The sequence below is a fragment of the Schistocerca nitens genome, chromosome 11 (genome assembly GCF_023898315.1).
Source record: "Schistocerca nitens isolate TAMUIC-IGC-003100 chromosome 11, iqSchNite1.1, whole genome shotgun sequence".
NCBI lineage: Eukaryota > Metazoa > Arthropoda > Insecta > Orthoptera > Acrididae > Schistocerca > Schistocerca nitens.
In genome coordinates this window covers 203,653,434-203,672,550 of record NC_064624.1, presented here as the reverse complement: position 1 = coordinate 203,672,550, position 19,117 = coordinate 203,653,434, and the positions used below count along the sequence as shown (strand labels likewise).

The window sequence follows — 19,117 nt, the reverse complement described above, 5'->3', positions numbered from 1 at the left end:
AACATGGCTTTAGAAGTGGTCGGAGCACTATCTCTGCAGCAGTGCAGTTTGTGCACTGTCTGATGGAGAAAATAAAACGGCAGGAGTGTTTTCAGATCTTTCCAAAGCGTTTGACAGAGTCTATCGTGGCGCTCTTTTATGTAAACTTGCTTGTAATGGTGTCAGTGGGAAACTGTTGCTTTTAATAGAATCTTACCTTAAAGATAGACGACAATGTGCAGAAGTTGTGTAAGATAATGGAGAGGTAATCGAAAGAAGAAGATCAAAGATAAGATATATAAATTTTGGTGTGCCAGAAGGCCCTATCTTGGGCCCCTTCTTATTTATTTGCTACGTGAATGATTTCCCAAAAGTATTAGACATCAGTCATCGTATTACTATGTATGCTGACGACACCTCTGGGGTTTGCTGGGCATGTAGTAATGATGGCCTAAATTCAGTGGTACTGAATTTTGTTGAAATAGCCCAAACACATTTTGAAAAAGCAAACCTGAGGGGCAATATTAACAAAACTAATTTAATTTATTTTAAGGCAAGTGGCTCAAATAAAAATACTGTTTTAAATGAGGACATTCAGGAAAATACCTTTTCAGAATGTAAATTTCTGGGGATATATATAGATGACAGACTTTCATGGAATCGGCAAATAGATCGTGTCTGTGGTAAAATAACATCTAGTCTGTATTTACTAAGGAGATTAGTTCAATATCTAGATACTGAAGCAATAAAAATAGTGTATTTTGGGTTGGTGTATCCCCATCTCTCTTCTGGAATTGTATTGTGGGGTGGGTGTAGCCAATACAATATAAGAAGGGTATTTGTATTGCAGAAAAGAGTAATAAGAACTGTGGCAAAAGTAAGTACCAGAGCTTCATGCAAAAACCTGTTTATTAATTTTAGTATTATGACTACCTACGGAGTACATATGTGTCAATCAATATTATTAGTGAAAAAAGACAAAAAAGTGACAAATATGAATATGGAAAGCCATGGTTACGATTGTTGTTGTTGTTGTCTTCAGCCCTGAGACTGGTTTGATGCAGCTCTCCATGCTGCTCTATCCTGTGCAAGCTTCATCATCTCCCAGTACATGCTGCAACCTACGTCCTTCTGAACCTGCTTGATGTATTCATCTCTTGGTCTCCCTCTACGATTTTTACCCCCCACGCTGCCCTCCAATACTAAATTGGTGATCCCTTGATGCCTCAGGACATGTCCTACCAACCGATCCCTTCTTCTAGTCAAGTTGTGCCACAAACTTCTCTTCTCCGTAATCCAGTACCTCCTCATTAGTTATGTGATCTACCCATCTAATCTACATCATTCTTCTGTAGCACCACATTTCGAAAGCTTCTATTCTTTTCTTGTCCAAACTATTTATCGTCCATGTTTCACTTCCATACATGGCTACACTCCATACATATACTTTCAGAAACGACTTCCCGACACTTAAATCTATACTCGATGTTAACAAATTTCTCTTCTTCAGAAATGCTTTCCTTGCCATTGCCAGTCTACATTTTATGTCCTCTCTACTTCGACCATCGTCAGTTATTTTACTCCCTCAATAGCAAAACTCCTTTACTACTTTAAGTGTCTCATTTCCTAATTCCCTCAGCATCACCCAACTTAATTCTACTACATTCCATTATCCTTGTTTTGCTTTTGTTGATGTTCATCTTATATCCTTCTTTCAAGACACTGTCCATTCCGTTACGATACAAGACACAAATCAGACTTTCATATAGTGAGCAGAAGATTGAATCTAACAAAAAATACCCCATTCATTAAGGGAGCAATATTTTATAATTGTCTGCCAAACAACCTGAAACAGATTTCTGGTAGAATTTTTAAAAATGAGTTTAAAAAAAATGGCTTATATTGAAGTGCCCATACAGTATGGTGCTCACAAGCTTTGACCTCAGGAATGATATGTTAAATATACTTTAATGATCTTTTACTTAATAGCATGTAATCTATATATATTGTGTGTCAATAATCTAAATGTAATTACTGTAACATCGCTCATGCATGTTAAATACATGTTTCGAGCTGTAAGAAATAAATAAATAGCTGGTATATGAAGTGTCATTTCACGTGTGGCTCTCCCATCGGTAGTTACAGGGCCGGTAGGAATGTGTACAGGGCAAGTCTTGCAGTGGGGATGGCCACAGGGGTGGGAGCAGAAGGGGCGGGAGCAGAAGGAGCGTGGGGTCCAACGAGGACGTTGCACAGACTGGGAGGACAACAAAAAGCTATTCTAGGTACGGTGGAGAAAGTTTCAGACAATGGATCTCATTTCAGGGCACGATTTTAGGATATCATAGCCTTGTCAAATAATTCGAGACCAGGATAACACAGAGTGACAAAAGGTGTACTCCTAAGACATTTTGTGGACAGATCAGCAGTACTAGGATTGGATTTGATGGCTCGGGAAATCTGCTTTTGAACTAGGCTGGTGGGGTAATAACCGTATTTACTCGAATCTAAGCTGCACTTTTTTTCCGGTTTCTGTAATCAAAAAACCCGCCAGCGGCTTAGAATCGAGTGCAAAGCAAGCGGAAGTTCTGAAAAATGTTGGTGGGTGCCGCCACAACTTACTTCTGCCGTCGAATATATGTAGCGCTACACAGGCATGCTTTGTAGGCACAAAGATAAATACTGGCACCAAAACCTCTGCGTCAATAAATAAATTTTAAAAAAAAGGTGGAAGACGAGCTTTTTTTTCTCCGCCCCGAGTTTTGACCACTGCATTTTCATACATTATCCAACGAAGTAAATACAAATTCCGTATTGTTCATCTTCGAATGTAGCAGCATTTCAAAGTACTACGAAAACCCGACTGGCAAGACTGTTTGGGATGTTTGTCAATATGGTAAACTCTACGTTCTGGATTTTTTCCTATCTGTGAGAAGAGATGGTTGCTAATAGGAACTTTTATGAATTGTGAATCACATGCAGTATTCTCATCACCATAAGAATAATATGATTATAAACATTTTGCCATGTATTGTTTCATGTCTGCTGCTATCTCATTTAAATCCTGTCTGCCTAATAAACCACAAAACTTGAGTGAGACAACAGCAAACAGGAAGAATATACATATCGTGTCATGTTTATATTCGTATTATTCTTATGCTTAACAGTGATACAGTCAGAAATTAAGCACGGCAATTGACTAGATTTTTAAATCTAAGATGACTCTAATTTCTGTGCAGAATGTAATGTACTAAAGACGTGCCTGCAAAGATTTTCAAACGGAGAAAATTTTTCGCTAAACTCTCGTTCAGAACATCTATCATACGCAGTCTATTATTTGGTTCTTGTTGATCACTATCAAAGAAAGCAGCAGTGTAAGTAACAACAAATAGCAGTCTCTTTGCCATTGTTTCGCTAATGAGACGATTCCTCTCTCTTTTTCTTTTAATTGTAAGCGGCGGTAGTGCGCAGAAAAGCAAGCCGTGCCGCAGGCGGCGACAGGCCGTAAACACGCAATATCAGAATGCGACAAACAATGCATGACACAGTACGTACAGTAATTCATTTTCAGCTTAGAATGACGTTAACACCTATAACAAAGAAAACTGCGCTTATCAGATCAAAGATAAATAAGCAATCAATTCAAACCAGACAAAGCACGTGAAAAGGAAGGGTACCCGTATAAATACGGATGGAGCGCCTGACACATAGCAATGGCTACCTGGTAAAGCTTAACTGCTAAGCTTACAATTCGAACCAAACTACTGTACCTGTATTGTCATTCATTCGACCTAAATTGTCTCTCATATTACAGTGGAGCAACTTTGTTTCGATTTGGAGATGCGGCCTAAAACTTTTCTCTCCCCTTGAATTTCGAGTCTCAAATTTCAGGTGTGGCTTAGATTCGGGAATTTTTTTTTTTTTTCGTTTATTTCAAGTCTCATTTTTCAGGTGCGGCTTAGATTCGAGTGCGGCTTAGATTCGAGTAAATGCGGTATGCTCACTAAGGCAGAGGTGAAAATGGTGGTGCATTGCTATAAAGAGTCTGCATCTGAACAAATACGTTTGCCTCGAATGCCAAGGCTGTACGGGAGGGAGCATTTGACATGGAAAGGATTGAAATTTTGTTAGTATATAGGTATATACTTTTTATTACATTAAAACAGGTACAAAAGTATTACAAATAACTAGCTATTTAGTTGTATAAGCTGCTTCTTGTATCCGTAAGGAACTACCAATTGGGATACCGCACTGTGGATTTTGTGTAAATACATAACTTCCACAAGCCAATCAAATGGAAATGCTACAACGAACTCGAGGAACATCTGCTCACGATGTTGGAAGGAAATGGGAGGTTTTTACACAGTGCTTACAGGAGCTCGGCAATATATTAAATTATCAGAATGACCTGAATGATAGTGCTTTCTCCGGCTTCGAAGGTTTTTATCAGTCGTCTGCTTCGACACGACACCCGTGTCGACATCTCCACTTCCCGAGAGAAGGCACTGGCACGCCTGCTCGTGCTCCATTCTGGCAGCAACGTTGCAAAACCTGTGCTGTACAATCCCGTCAAGTGGAAGCATCTCGAAATGACTACAAATGTCACATGTTTGCTTCTGTAATTTGAGTTACTTCACATAGTTCCACTTCTATAATTTCACTGTTTCATATTTTTTACAGTTTTGGCTTCCATTGTTTTACACACTTAATACTCGATGTTAAGTCTTATTTTACATAATTTTCTCATCTTATAACCTCATCATAAGACTGTCTCTTTTACACACAGATACCTAGGTTTTTGTACTTTGATCATCTTCAAATCTATAACTTCAATTAAATATTCACAAAATCATCTCGGGCTCTAAACCTGTCGGCCGCACTGAAATTCCACAACATTTCGACGAATGTCGCACTGACTGTGTTCTGGCAAAGTGGCGAGACTACACGGCATCCCACACGTACACAGGCGAGTGGCGGCCATCACTCTGCACCCCTTCCCCCTGGCGCAGGGGTCGGAGACCTGCGGTCGGATGCGCACCGCCGCCACTCAGTTTTCCCCAGACTCGAGAAGCGTCGACTGCTGGGTGCGGCCTCAGTGCTCGGGTCCTAATGCGCAGTTCCGTGCCGAGCTCAGGTGCTAGTCCTCGCACCTTTCGATTTTAACGATTCTCCCAAAGACACTAGCTCGGTGCAGAAAATGCGGAGGAAATTAGACGGAAAATGTGGAATATCGTCGACAGATCCAAACTTTTGAAACCGAATATGAGAACAGTAGGCTGGAATGAACTAAAATTGATAAGAGAAGATGAGAACACAACAGTCCTGTCTGCTGACAAAAGAAATGTGACTGTGCTGATGACTACCACAAGAAAATAAGCGCTCTAACAAAAATAAAATGTGAAGCGACTCTGTCCGACGATTGTATAAACCACCCAAAATTCATAAAAGTGATGTACCACTGCAGTCTGCAGTGAACACCATTTAACATATCCTTGTGACCCAATACCTCGCCTCACTTCTGAAGCCCGTAGCAGGACACTGCAGTCACCGTGTGAAGAACTCGGCCGAGTTCGTGACCGTACTGAAAGAGATGCAGCTGCACAAGAACAATCTGGAGCACTGACGTAACGTTTCTTCTCACACGAACACCACTTTGAGACACCTCGGTACTCTTAGCAGGTGTTTTGAGTATCAGAGGTAAAGCTTTTTGAACATGTACTCACCACACCATGGTCATTAAATGTGATGGTAAGATCTAGGAACAAGTTGATGGAGTAGCCGTAGGCTCACCAGTTACTACCGGATTGCCAATCGCAATAGCACTCTTGAGGAGATGGCACTGAAAACTGCATTGCTCCAACCTAAACACCACAGACGACATCATTGTTGTGGGGAACATGTCAGAGAGCAGAAGGACCTTAGGGCAGGTAGTGTACAGAAAGGAGACCCACAGAGATCTCTATCTTCACGCAACAAGTTAGTCATGATGTGGCACAGCGGTACACTGTTCTAATACACTACTACCACTGCTGAGATTGAAAGTTATGTCAGTGCACCTAGCTTCGCTTTTGTGTGTTTGGTTGTGTGTGTGTGTGTGTGTGTGTGTGTGTGTGTGTGTGTGTGTGTGTGTGTGTGTGTGTGGTGTGTGTGTGGTGGGGGGGGGGGGGGTTTACTTGTAACAGCTGGTGCCTAGCAAAAAGACTTAGTTATCCCCTCTGTTTAGTGTACTGACATTCCAGGTTTGTTTCAGTGCAATGCTACGAGGGAAGAAGGCGACGTGCTGGTGAGTGGGACCAGGTACACGGTCATTAAGTACACATACCTTCCCTCACTCCATCCTGAGCTTATCTGTTCGCTTTCACGGTGATTGCATTTTAAGATCTGAAATCTCTGGATAGGAGTGCCAATCGCCGTGACTATAAAGTTAATATTCACGTGGCTCGACATCACAAGTGCTTTGTGTGTCTAATACAAAGAGCTCGAGTGCACAGAACTTGAGATCAAAGAGGCAGCAAGAGAACTGTTCAAACTTCCCACCGTAGCATACGAGCAAGTGACGATCACTGTAGTTGGCAATGATTTACGCCACAGTACCACAGACGAGTTAAATAGAGATAGTAGAACACCGTGAGCCGTATCATCTCCGCACTCCGCACTTCCGCTACAGTCGACACTGCGGTACGACAGGAGAGCCGACATCGAGACGACGGTGCAGTGTAAGCTGCATCCTTCTCCACTGAACTGAGCAACAGCAGAGTGAAATCACAGCAACATCCAGTTGGTGCACAATGAATTAGCACACATAAGCATTGCAAAACTTGTGTAACAGAATTAATAATAGTTGCACACCCAATAAAAGCTTTAATGTTGAGAAGGCAATCAATAATTTTATAGTATCATCTCGCATTAACAGCTATGGTTACTCCGTGTAGACCTGAATGTTAAATGCACATTTAGTAGTTTTGGTTAGCAAATGGGTGTTAAAAAGTCATCGCTGGCACATACTGTTTTGCATTTATCAGTGTCAAAAAGTATTCTGGTATTGACTTCCGGTGTTGTCAGTGTCAACTGCTGCTGAATTGTACTGTTGTTAATATGTTAAGTCCATGAGTGAAATTAGAGTAACATACAAAAGTAATTAATCCAGTAATGGCAACTAGAGCAAAGATAGAAACTGATGACGATACGTCAAGTGATTCTGACACAGTGATGTCATTTAAGTACGAGCTTGAGGAAGTAGTTCTGGGGAACGTAATGACGGAAATAGTAGACAATGAGGTGTTAGATGATTAAAGTGCAGCAGCATCATTTAAATACGAAACTGAGGTAGCTGATAAAATGTCACACAATTACAGTGTGGGTAGTGCTACTATGGTCAATCATGTGGAAATTCAGGTGTGGATCCCCACTCAATTTATGCTTTTATTAATCGAGAAGAAAACAGTCAGAACCTAGTATTGTTTGCAATGATGAAGCAACTTTTGGAAGAAATCTCATGAATTAAAAAAAACCTTAGAACTGAAACTGCCTCAGATTTATAAAGTATCTGAAGAGCATTATCAGAAAAGTAACAAGGCTTAAAAACTTGCAAAAGAACTCAAAGAAAATATTAAACAAATCAGTAACAAAAATGAGGAAAAACTTGACTAAAGCATCAAACAATATAAAAAAAGCTCACAAAATTCAGACCCAGAAAGATCGTGAAGGTCTCACTACGGAACTTCAAAACTCGTGTAACAAGCTCCAGAACAAAATGAAAAGCTCGATGAAGTCACAGGTGAGCATAGGGAAGAGATCCAGAAGGTAGACAAAGGACGCAAAAAGGAGGTAGAAGCAGTTTTAATAAGTAATGAGCAACATAGCGAAGATTGGAACCGGTGGTATAAGGAGATCGCACACATAAAGGCCACGTGCACATGTAACGCCATAAACGCATATGTAATGCTAAACACACAAATGCTGTAAAAACAGATGTGAGTCGGCAGGTTGACTTTAACACAAAATAAAGAAAGAAACCGGGTAAAGATATTTTGCATACTGATTCAAAACAGAAACTATGCACGAAATGGAGCACGTGGATGAAGTACGCGATGCTGTGGGAATGGTGAAACAAGCAGTAGGGCGACGGATATAAATCGAGGTGAAGTTGCCGTTTGATGACGATGTAGCTGGGAGTTATCTCATAGGAGTACAGAGTGAGGAAGCGTTTGTCGCCGTGGCGAACTTTAAGAAGTTTATTCCGATTGTGAAATGACTTCCTAGATAATTTTAAGGACGCATTACCAGAGCTGTCGAATGACCGCAAATAGGTAAGATTTGTTACATCACAAATGGAAGAGGAAGCAGGCACACGGTGAATCGGGACTGGTCAGAAATGCAATACAAATGCCACGTACTGGTCAGTGAGAAAGAAAAACAAGGTGCAAAACAATTGTTATCAAAACGGGAGTTACAGCTACAAATGTGATGGATGCCTAAAAAAGTTTTTCCAATAAACGAAGATTTTTTCCAATAAATGTATGAAAAGAATTTGAACTTAGATGAATCAATAAGTACAGGAACAATGACATCACTGATAATATGTAACCTGCCAGTGACAATACAGGAGAAACTACTGGCCATACTAATGACTATGTAGAAGCTGTTACATCAACATTAGGTGAGCTGGGTACGTTAAAACAATATAGACACGAACTGGAATCTGAACACAACAGAAAGCATGCAAGAAATTCTGGAAGTGTCACTGAGGAAAGATCAAATGATGACAGAAAATATGATAACCAAAAGAGGAGTGGTAATCATAAAGGATCACATGGTCACAGATTCCGAGGAAGATATAATGATTCCAGAAGCAGAGGCAGTTTCAGTCACTAGGATGTTGAGCACAAGGTGGCACGGTTCCAAGAACTGGCTGAACTGGAATGAGTTGTAAACAATGAATATGCAGTCACGCAGCATGAGCGATTACTGACAGTTCGAAAAATGGAAAAGTAAGATGAACAGGTGGATGGCTTGCCGTGGGAAAATGGTAGTGTACAGTACCAATGTATTTGGTTAAGGTCAAACACTGGACAGCAGACGATACAGCAGATAATGTAGTGTGTAATGATGACACGAAGTGTGCAGTTCTTTTGCACAAGTTACAGGTCACCGACGTTCGTAATAACAACTCGAGAGAAGTTCGATGTCTGAGACAGCATCTGCAGGCTATAAAGAAACACAATGTTTGAGGTGATAACGGGTTAAAAGACAGAGAATCGTAGGTGACACAACTTGCTCACCGATATAATAGTGAAATACAACGAGAGTAAGAGTATAGTAATAGAAAGGAGAAAGGAGAGAACAGGGAATGTGGAGAGAGAATGACGCATATTGAAACTTTTGGTTCTGAGAAAGAAAGCACCGTGAAAAACATACACACAGTTGAAGAGATTTGTTCTAGTGTCACAAAGCGTTGTCAAACTAGTTATGACAGAACATACGATTTGAAAGTGGAGAGACACGATAAGTTACAAGAGAGTTACCTTATGCATTTATTAGAAGAGCATAATGATTATATGTTACATGAGATAAAGGTTAATGTTGAAAAGGTATATGTTACTAATGAAGAAGACGAATGGACAGAATTGCTTGTTAATGCCGTATCTGTAACGACAAAGTCACTTTTATATAGAGAGACCGAGGTGAGAACTGTCACGATAGAAGGAAATCTGTAACTAAATGTGCAGCAGCGCTACAAACATGTGAGACAGGTGGTGATTACAAAGCCTAAATAACCACCTGATAAATGAATTCACAAGCCACCTGTGAAAAACACTGTTGTCGACAGGAACAGAAGATGTATTACTTGAAGACTTGTCAGTGTGTGTTTGTACTGAAAGTAAGATTAGGATTATAAATTGTATTGCAAGGCAGCAATGATGTTACCTATGTTGTATGAATTACTGTTTCATACCTTACACTATAAAATTTCTACTGTTAAGCTTTTGCATGTGGCATGATCTTCATTATAATAAATCAATGTTAACTTTGTTATGCAAGCCTGGACATAATTTAATGCTAAATAGATATATCAAATGGTAATGGGGTGTAATGTGGTACACATATGTAATCTTGTCACTACATCAGAAGACGAGTAGAGCGACACGTGGCAAAATGTCACCGAATTTAAAAAAAAAACTGTCCGGACAGAAGCCCGAGAAGCTCGTGAAAGTCTACATTCGAGTACAATTGAATACCGATCGAAACTTCCGATCACAAAAAATAGTGGGATACAAAGGCAGTGAAATAAAGGATAAATTTTAACTTACTTTGATACCCTTCTTCAATAATGGAAAATCTAGGGTGGAACAATGACAATATTACGAAAAGGACAGTTGCTACTGACCACGTAGCGGAGGTGCCGGGTTCCCAATAGGCACAATAAAAAGACTGTCAGCGAGTAAGCCTCAGCTAAAAAGGCCTTCTGTCGGAAATAGACAAAATATGGTGAGTAGCAAATATCCCTTTCATAATATTATCTTTAAGAATGGCATGTTATTCCTATCTTCACACTTTAGACAGCTCATAACATATTACACAAACAATATTTAAAGAAGTATGTGACACCAGGTATATTTTTGCCATAGCTAAGGAATTTTACTCTCAGAAGATGTTTCATTTTATTATGTTGAGCTGCATTTAAAAGTTTTCCATATGCTTTATATTCATTTTGTGTTAATTTCAGTTTTTTCATGTTACATTTTATTAATAGTTGCTTTAATTAAATTTTAGGAGCAGAAAGAATCATCTGGGAAAAATCATACATGCAGATCTGTAAAGAATAACATATAATCCCTGCAAAAATGTTGGAACTTAAAAATTGGCACACGGATGTACAAGTACATTATCATTACAAAAAATGGATTTACAAATTTTTGTGAGACAAAGCAGTGCGGAAGCTTTATTGTCAGTGTTACGAGGGGCGCTTGTGAATTTTTTGATGTAATGTGAAGAAAGTTTGCACCAATATGAAACAGAAATGTTTTATTTGCATATTTCGTGGTTAACTAAGTTCTCAAGGATTGAAAACGATTTCACGACTGAGATACGTTATCAAACACAGTATTGTATGCCACTCTGCAAATAATTTAATCACTACATTAGCAGCTCCACTGGTGTAGCTAAAAAGTACGCCGGTTTGATGATTATTACCCAGTAAAATGTTGGAACCTAAAAATTGGCACATGGATGTACAAGTACATTATCATTACAAAAAATGGATTTACAAATTTTTGTGAGACAAAGCAGTACGGAAGCTTTACTGTCAGTGTTACGACGGGCGCTTGTGAAGCCGTCACATTATACACTCCAGTCCTGTCCTACGATGTCACAATATATCTACAGTCTCTCACGAAGTGAGCTTTATTGTAATGCCAGTAATGCGGGTGTATTAGTCCGTGTATTATATCGGCAAAGAGGCACCACAAAATGATCGACTCCCCCTATTCCTAGGGCAGTGACGCATCCCGGTCCCGAGATTCCACGCGTACCTCACTCGCGTCTCCTCCCGAACCTCTTACGGCGGATGTCGGACAGTTTGCGTGCACCCGTAAGTGCTTCCTCAGTTTGGAACTCGCAGTGAACGCCTTCAGGCAGAAGCTACACCTGTAGGGCCTCTGACCCGTGTGCAGCAGCAAGTGCTCCCTCAGGTTGCTACTCCTCACAAACGTCTTGCGACACACGTGACAGTCGTAAGGGCGTTCGCCCGCGTGCAGACGCACGTGCCGGTTCGAGCTGCCGCGCCTCTCGAACGCCCCGTGGCACGCACTGCGAGAAACTGACACGTGACCGCAGCCGACGTGCCTATGCCGCTCCGGATTCTGCCCTCGTGTGAAAGCCTCCTCGCAGTCGAGCGCTGGCCGCACCGCACCGCCGTCGTTTCCGCCGGACACTTCCGGCTCGGCAGTGGCAGTGCGCCGCGACGAGTCGTCGTCTCGTGCGCCCGGGCCGTCTCTCTCCGGGCGGCCGCTACGTCCGTCGGTGCCGCAGTCGTCCTCCGCCGGACTGCTGAAACGGTCGAGAAAGTGCATCGGAACTTTTTGTCGTAACAGTACAATATTAGACAGTGAACGTGACATCAACGTACACTAGGCGTCAAGTTCCACGAGGGTAATATATGACTGTACACAATGCCTTAACATTAAAAGTTTACTTTCTTTTCTCTTCTTCTATCTGAACGACGCAGACGAGAAAACTGAGTTCGTACGGGCCACAACTGTCGGCCTCACCGTGAGGTGGACCTCGTGAGGCACTGTCTCATTCCATCAAACGTACCTCCACAGATATTACAAATGTGTGTGTGTGTGTGTGTGTGTGTGTGTGTGTGTGTGTGTGTGTTGTTCCACATCTCCTCCTAGACCACTGTAGCTTTTTCAACCGAACTTGGTGCACATACCTCTTACTGCCAGGCAACAATTGCTGTTGGGGTAAGAACCATCTGTCTGACACAGTTCGGGAGAGATGATGTCACAAACAATGAGATTCGTGAAAAAATGCCACATCGTGCATGATGTTTAAATGTATTACTTCTGTGCTACTAACTGTACCTTCAATACACTCTGCAGACAGAATCAACATACGCCACTAAATGCATCTACAAAAGTATATCGCGGTTCTGGGTGGCTTCGTGGCTTCGGATTTTCAGAGGATCAGATTCATGACCTTTTTGTCACCTGACGATTAACTGACAGTTTCATCCACCATGCACACAGCTGCTTTTGTGGAAACTCACAGCACAAGTTTGCATTTCCTCCACTGCTCGCTTACTGCACGTAGAGGTGGAGTGCGGTCCCTTTCGCATCCACTTCCTACTGCGGCAAGCGCTCTGCGCTCCCCCCACTCGAGAGATGCGAGGTTACAGTCCGCAAATGTGGCGTGGGAAATGATTTGGCTTGTGAGAAACTGATTTTACGCCTAGTGCAAATGATGTATTGTAGCTCTGCCAGTGATTGTCCTGCCGTCTCGTGTGTTGCCGGAAGAGATCCGGTAGAATTGCACACCACATATAGCTCAACGAAGCCAAACCTCAAAATTTCTCTATCCACATCTGACCTCGAAGGATGCAAACTGCAGTAGGGAGGCTCTGCTAACGTGGCTTCCGCAGATGGTCGCACGAGTTCCCTACGAGAAACAAAAGACTTTTGAGAGTTGTAGTGAATACACGGGGTGGAGAAAATTGTGTCACGAAATTTTAACCCTGCCAGTAGGAAACTTGGCAGTGCTCCGATTGGCTGTGGCATTGCCCCGTTGCCGTTCGTCGGTTGACGGTTTGTCGGTTTGCACGTACAGACATCCCTCGCCCCGTCAATGCCCCGACGTGATCCGCCCACGTGTCGAATAGGTTTGCTGTTCGTCTCCACCTCACATCAGAGGCAGACCTCACACCTTCGGACTTTTTCCTGTGGGGATTCTTAAACGTTCTGGTTCACCCACCCACATGCAAGCCACCTAGAAACGAAGAAGAATTAATGGGTCACATTCGACATGCTGCCAATCACATCAGAGCTATGCCAGGAATCTTTCAAAGAATTTGGTAAAACACCATTCGACGTTATCGAGCTCTGTCACATCGGAGGGTCGCCAGTTTGAGCACCTGCTTTAAGTAAACGATGTCTTAGCTACAAAAAAAGGCCCTTTTCAGGGCCGACAACATTTGCAAAAGATTTTCTGTACACAAACTAACAGCTGTTGACGGGTTTGTTCCCGGTACAGCTTATCGTGAAACTACAGTGGATATGTCGGGACCACGGTGGATTCATCCCCGGACCCCCAGATTGGGAGGCTGGCGGGCTACCACTGAGCGTGCGGGCCGCCACTGATACACGCAATTTCCGGCAGGTAAAGCATTCACAGTCACGCATCGTCCAGAGCATTAGGCAGCAGGGCAATCCCGCAGCCAATCTGAGCGCGTGGCGTCAAGTTTCCATAGTTTCAAAATTGTGCATTGTCGACCTACACAACATTAGTAATTTTGGTTCCTACTGGCATCAGCTATCTAGGGTTAAAATTTTGTTACACAATTTTTCTCCATCCTATATATATATAATAGAAAGAAACATTCCACATGGGAAAAATACATTAAAAAATGACGCTGTGACTTACCAAACGGGAAAGCGCTGGGAGATAGACACAATAAAAAAGACACACACAAAATTCAAGCTTTCGCAACCCACGGTTGCTTCATCAGCTTTGAGGGAAGGAGAGGGAAAGACGAAAGGATGTGGGTTTTAAGGGAGAGGGTAAGGATTCATTCCAATCCCAGGAGCGGAAAGACTTGCCTTAGGAGGAAAAAAGGACAGGTATACATAGGTGCGTGCGCGCGCGCGCGCGCACACACACACACACACACACACACACACACACACACACCCATCCGCATGTACACAGACACAAGCAGACATATGTAAAGGCAAAGAGTTTGGCCAGAGATGTCAGTCGCGGTGGAAGTACAGAGGCAAAGATGTTGTTGAAAGACAGGTGAGGTATGAGCGGCGGCAACTTGAAATTAGCGGAGGTTGAGGCCTGGTGGGTAATGGGAAGAGAGAATATACTGAAGGGCAAGTTCCCATCTCCGGAGTTCTGACAGGTTGGTGTCAGTGGGAAGTATCCAGATAACCCAGACAGTGTAGCACTGTGTCGAGACGTGCTGGCCGTGCACCGAGGCACGTTTAGCCACAGGGTGATCCTCATTACCGACAAACACTGTCTGCCTGTGTCCATTTGTGCGAATGGACATTTTGTTGCCGGTCATTCCCACATAGAATTCTTCACAGTGTAGGCAGGTCAGTTGGTAAATCACGTGGGTGCTTTCACACGTGGCTCTGCCTTTGATCGTGTACACCTTTCGGGTTACAGGACTGGAGTAGGTGGTGGTGGGAGGGTGCATTGGACAGGTTTTACACCGGGGGCGGTTACAAGGGTAGGAGCCAGAGCGTAGGGAAGGTGGTTTGGGGATTTCATAGGGGTGAACTAAGAGGTTACGAAGGTTAGGTGGATGGCGGAAAGACACTCTTGGTGGAGTGGGGAGGATTTCGTGAAGGATGGATCTCATTTCGGGGCAGGATTTGAGGAAGTCGTATCCCTGCTGGAGAGTCACAAGTGGGGCACTTTTGGGGTTCTTCTGTGGGAGGTTCTGGGTTTGAGGGGATGAGGAAGTGGCTCTGGTTATTTGCTTCTGTACCAGGTCGGGAGGGTAGTTGCGGGATGTGAAAGCTGTTTTCAGGTTGTCGGTGTAATCGTTCAGGGATTTGGGATTGGAGCAAATTCGTTTGCCACGAAGACCTAAGCTGTAGGGAAGGGACCGTTTGATGTGGAATGGGTGGCAGCTGTCATAATGGAGGTACTGTTGCTTGTGGGTGGGTTTGATGTGGACAGATGTGTGAAGCTGGCCATTGGACAGATGGAGATCAACGTCGAGGAAAGTGGCACAGGATTTGGAGTAGGACCAGGTGAATCTGATGGAACCAAAGGAGTTGAGGTTGGAGAGGAAATTCCGGAGTTCTCGTTCACTGTGAGTCCAGATCATGAAGATGTCATCAATAAATCTGTACCAAACTTTGGGTTGGCAGGCCTGGGTAACCAAGAAGGCTTCCTCTAAGCGACCCATAAATAGGTTGGCGTACGAGGGGGCCATCCTGGTACCCATTACTCTTTTAAAACCAACTCTATTCACAACATATTCCACAGACAGTATCCACATATGCTGCATTACGTATCTTTGTAGATACATCGCTGTACGAAGCACAGTTCACGAGATATTAGGTCAAAAACACAGAGATATGTGAAAAATTGGTACAACACGCATGAAGTTTCGACACACTTATTTTTTACTACTAAAATACTTGTATAGTCAAGTCAAATTAAGGATATCTTTGACACGTGGCAGCACTTTTGACAGCTTAAACTGGAAAGCACAAACGGCCGTAGTTGAGAACAGTAGCTGTGTATAGAGCTATGAAAAGTCTTTGTTGTAGAGATTTTTACAAAATCACATTGTAGACACACGAAGCAGCTGTGGGCAGTTTGCATAAACTGTCTGGTTTACTGTACTTATACATCTGTACATTATACATATTTCTTTACAAGAGTGTTTCACGATTTCAAAGGTGTTTTCATAAATACGTGGATATGGAATTTTTCAAATACTTCACTACAAAGACAGATCATTTTTTGTTTTTGTTTATTACAGAAAATTGGCAAAATGAATACCTATGCAAAGTCGGCTAGTATTCTGATAATTTGTAAAGAAAGTGGCCAATGACATATTTTTTAAATCTTGTGCTGAATTTGCAAGGGTTATCAATTTTGTCCTTTATGTTAGATAGTGGCTCTTTGAATGCCTTACCATCAGAGTTTATAGCCCCATTCTGAACTTCAGACAAGGAGGCAAAGTCTATATGAAAACTGCCTTTATTTCTCGTTCTATGATAACCACAGTTCAGCTGAAACTGAATTTTAATATAAGTACGAAAATCATTACGAAGTGAATTGTGACACACTTTAAATTAAAAAAAAAAATATTGCCATTAACATCCATAATTGTTTGTGTGCCTTCAAGCACATTCAGCAAACTTTAGCTTCACTTCTGATGTTTATACCCAAAAACGTGGTTCTGAAAACATTCAAGAGCTTATAAGGTGGTGAAACCAATGCATTTTTTGCTTAACATAAAGAAACCCCCAAAAAAGTTGTTAAATGAGGTGAATAAGGATGATAAGACAGTAATCTGAAGTTTCTCTCTGTCGAACAATCAACTGTTCGGCACGTTACACGACAGATGGCACGAAGGAGCAATTTCCATTGTTTTTGTGATTTTGTTGGCTACTTGTGGCTTGTTTAAAGCAGAAGTTGTGAACTGTCCAGTGAAACTGAAGATACAAGAAATGACATTTTAGGAAGTGCATCACAAATAAACCTCTTAGGTTTCACTTGCCCCTGACAGCAGTCGGTTTTTCATCTTTGAACAAATTGTGCCAAATTTGTTGCAATAGATCTTTTACACAGCTAAATTTTCATCAAAAATGGAATCCACTGCACTCTTGTCAGTAAATCACATACCGATTGTCATCAAGCGGATTGGTGAGCCTGCCTTTATGAGAACTGTAAAAATTCATCACACAAAAACCTCCGTACAAAATTTTTATTTTCTCACAATACTGTTTCTTTAAACGTTCTCTTTTAACAAACAGCTCAACCAGTTCCTAATATGCCACAGTTTTAACAACAAATGGTAAATTTTCTGAAACCGCAGTAACGTCGCATCTCGAGAGCGCCCTCTAGAAGCTGTTCGCGATGAGCTAAAACGCGGCAGAATGCGTCAGTCGAGAGTGTTCGGTGATGTCAAACGTGGACTCGTCACTGAATGTCACTCTAGTAACACATCCTTCAGGGACATTTCAAGCCTTCTAAAGCTGCCCAACTCGACTCTCGGTAATGTCACTGTGAGGTCGAAATGAGAAGGAACGACCGTAGAGAAACCGAGACCGACACCTCGAGTGCAGACGACAGGGACAGTTGAGTATTGCAGAGGGTGACTGTAAGAAAATCAGCAGAAGGAATCACTTGTGAGTTCCAAAGTGTTACCAGCAGTACAACTGGGACAGTAAGTGCATACAGAGTCATAAAGAATGAGATGCAATGATGGAGCAGCCTCTCATTAGCGACACTTTTTGTAGTCAACGCTAAGCACCACTTCGGGTGGTGTAAAGACACCACTGGACAGCGAATGACTGGAAAAAATGATTTGGAGTGATGAATCATTTTATACTTTTGCCAATCAGACGGTTCAAGTTTGGCATACACCTGAAGAACGTTACCTGTGTCAGGTGCAGTGCAAACAGTGAAGTACAGAGGTGGCGGTGTAGGGTTCTTTTTCATGTTTAAGGTGTGGTCTCCTTATTGCAATTACAAAAATGTAAAACACGGGAGGATGCAAACACATTTTTTTAGCACAGTTTACTGAATGCAATTGAGGAACAATTTGGAACATCGATTCTTCTTATCGGCAGGATAGTGCACCCTGTAATGAAGTGGCATACACGAGGCGACGGTTTGACCTGGCCTGCCCGGACTGCCAACCGGAACTCGATGCGACGACACCGAGACGAGTCGGTACGTCAACTCGGCTTCGGACCCCGGTGTCAAACGTCAGCACTTTCTCCGGTTTCGGATCTTCGGGAAGAACCACCACAGCCATTCGGACACGTCACTGAGAGTGTAGCCAGCATTCGAGGTGTCGTAAAGACAGAGTAAGGACACACCACACATTAATGCCCACTAATAGGTGTCTTCTATCCTTCTCACCAGGCAGTGTAACTTCAGGTGTGCCTCGGGCGAGTCTGCCGAGACTTTTTCTCTTCGTATTGTATAGTAATAAGCAGTCACAAAATATTAATAGTAACCTTAGACATTTTTCAGACGAAACAGTTATCTGTAATGAAGTAATACCCGAGAAAGACACACAAATACCCTGTCTCGATAAAATGTCAAAATTCTGAAAAAAAAGACACAACTGGAATGAGTCGACTCACATAAATACCTGGCTGTAATAATTTCTAGTGATGTGAAATGGAATTGTCACTTCAGTTCATCGGTACGATATTGGAAAAATGCGATTAGCCCTCACAGGAGATCGCCCGTATACATTACGTAATTCCTGTACAGGTCAGGGCATTTTAATTAAAAGTTGCTGCCCGGTATCGGTGGATAAATACGATATCGCACAGCCCGTGCTCGAACGGACGAGTGCCGTGGCCACTACGGCTGTTACGAAAGACGTGAAATGTATTTGCAGTTGCAAATATAGACAACTGTCAGCTGTAGAATGAAACAATATTGTATTTATCTGCCAATACTGCACAGTGAGCTTCAATTAAAATGTCCTCCCCTGTACGGGAACTACCGTATTTACTCGAATCTAAGCTGCACCCAAAAAATGAGACTCGAAATCGAGAGAAAAAAAATATTCCCGAATCTAAGCCCCACCTGAAATTTGAGACTCAAAATTCAAGGGGAGAGAAAAGTTTTAGACCGCACTTCCAAATCGAAACAAAGTTGGTCCATTGTAACATGAGACACAATTGGGGTCGAATGGATGAAG

The 19,117-nt window shown here is 42.3% G+C and overlaps 1 protein-coding gene across 1 annotated transcript in view; it reads right to left on the bottom strand.

Moving 5' to 3' along the window:
* Positions 1 to 10,707: 10,707 nt before the first annotated feature.
* The window catches only part of LOC126212788 (uncharacterized), a 344,572-nt gene continuing 336,162 nt past the window's right edge, over positions 10,708 to 19,117 (bottom strand). The window contains exon 54 of the mRNA XM_049940191.1: positions 10,708 to 12,027. Coding sequence (XP_049796148.1) covers positions 11,469 to 12,027 — 559 coding nt within the window. The 3' untranslated portion in view covers positions 10,708 to 11,468. The remainder of the gene's footprint in view (positions 12,028 to 19,117) is intronic.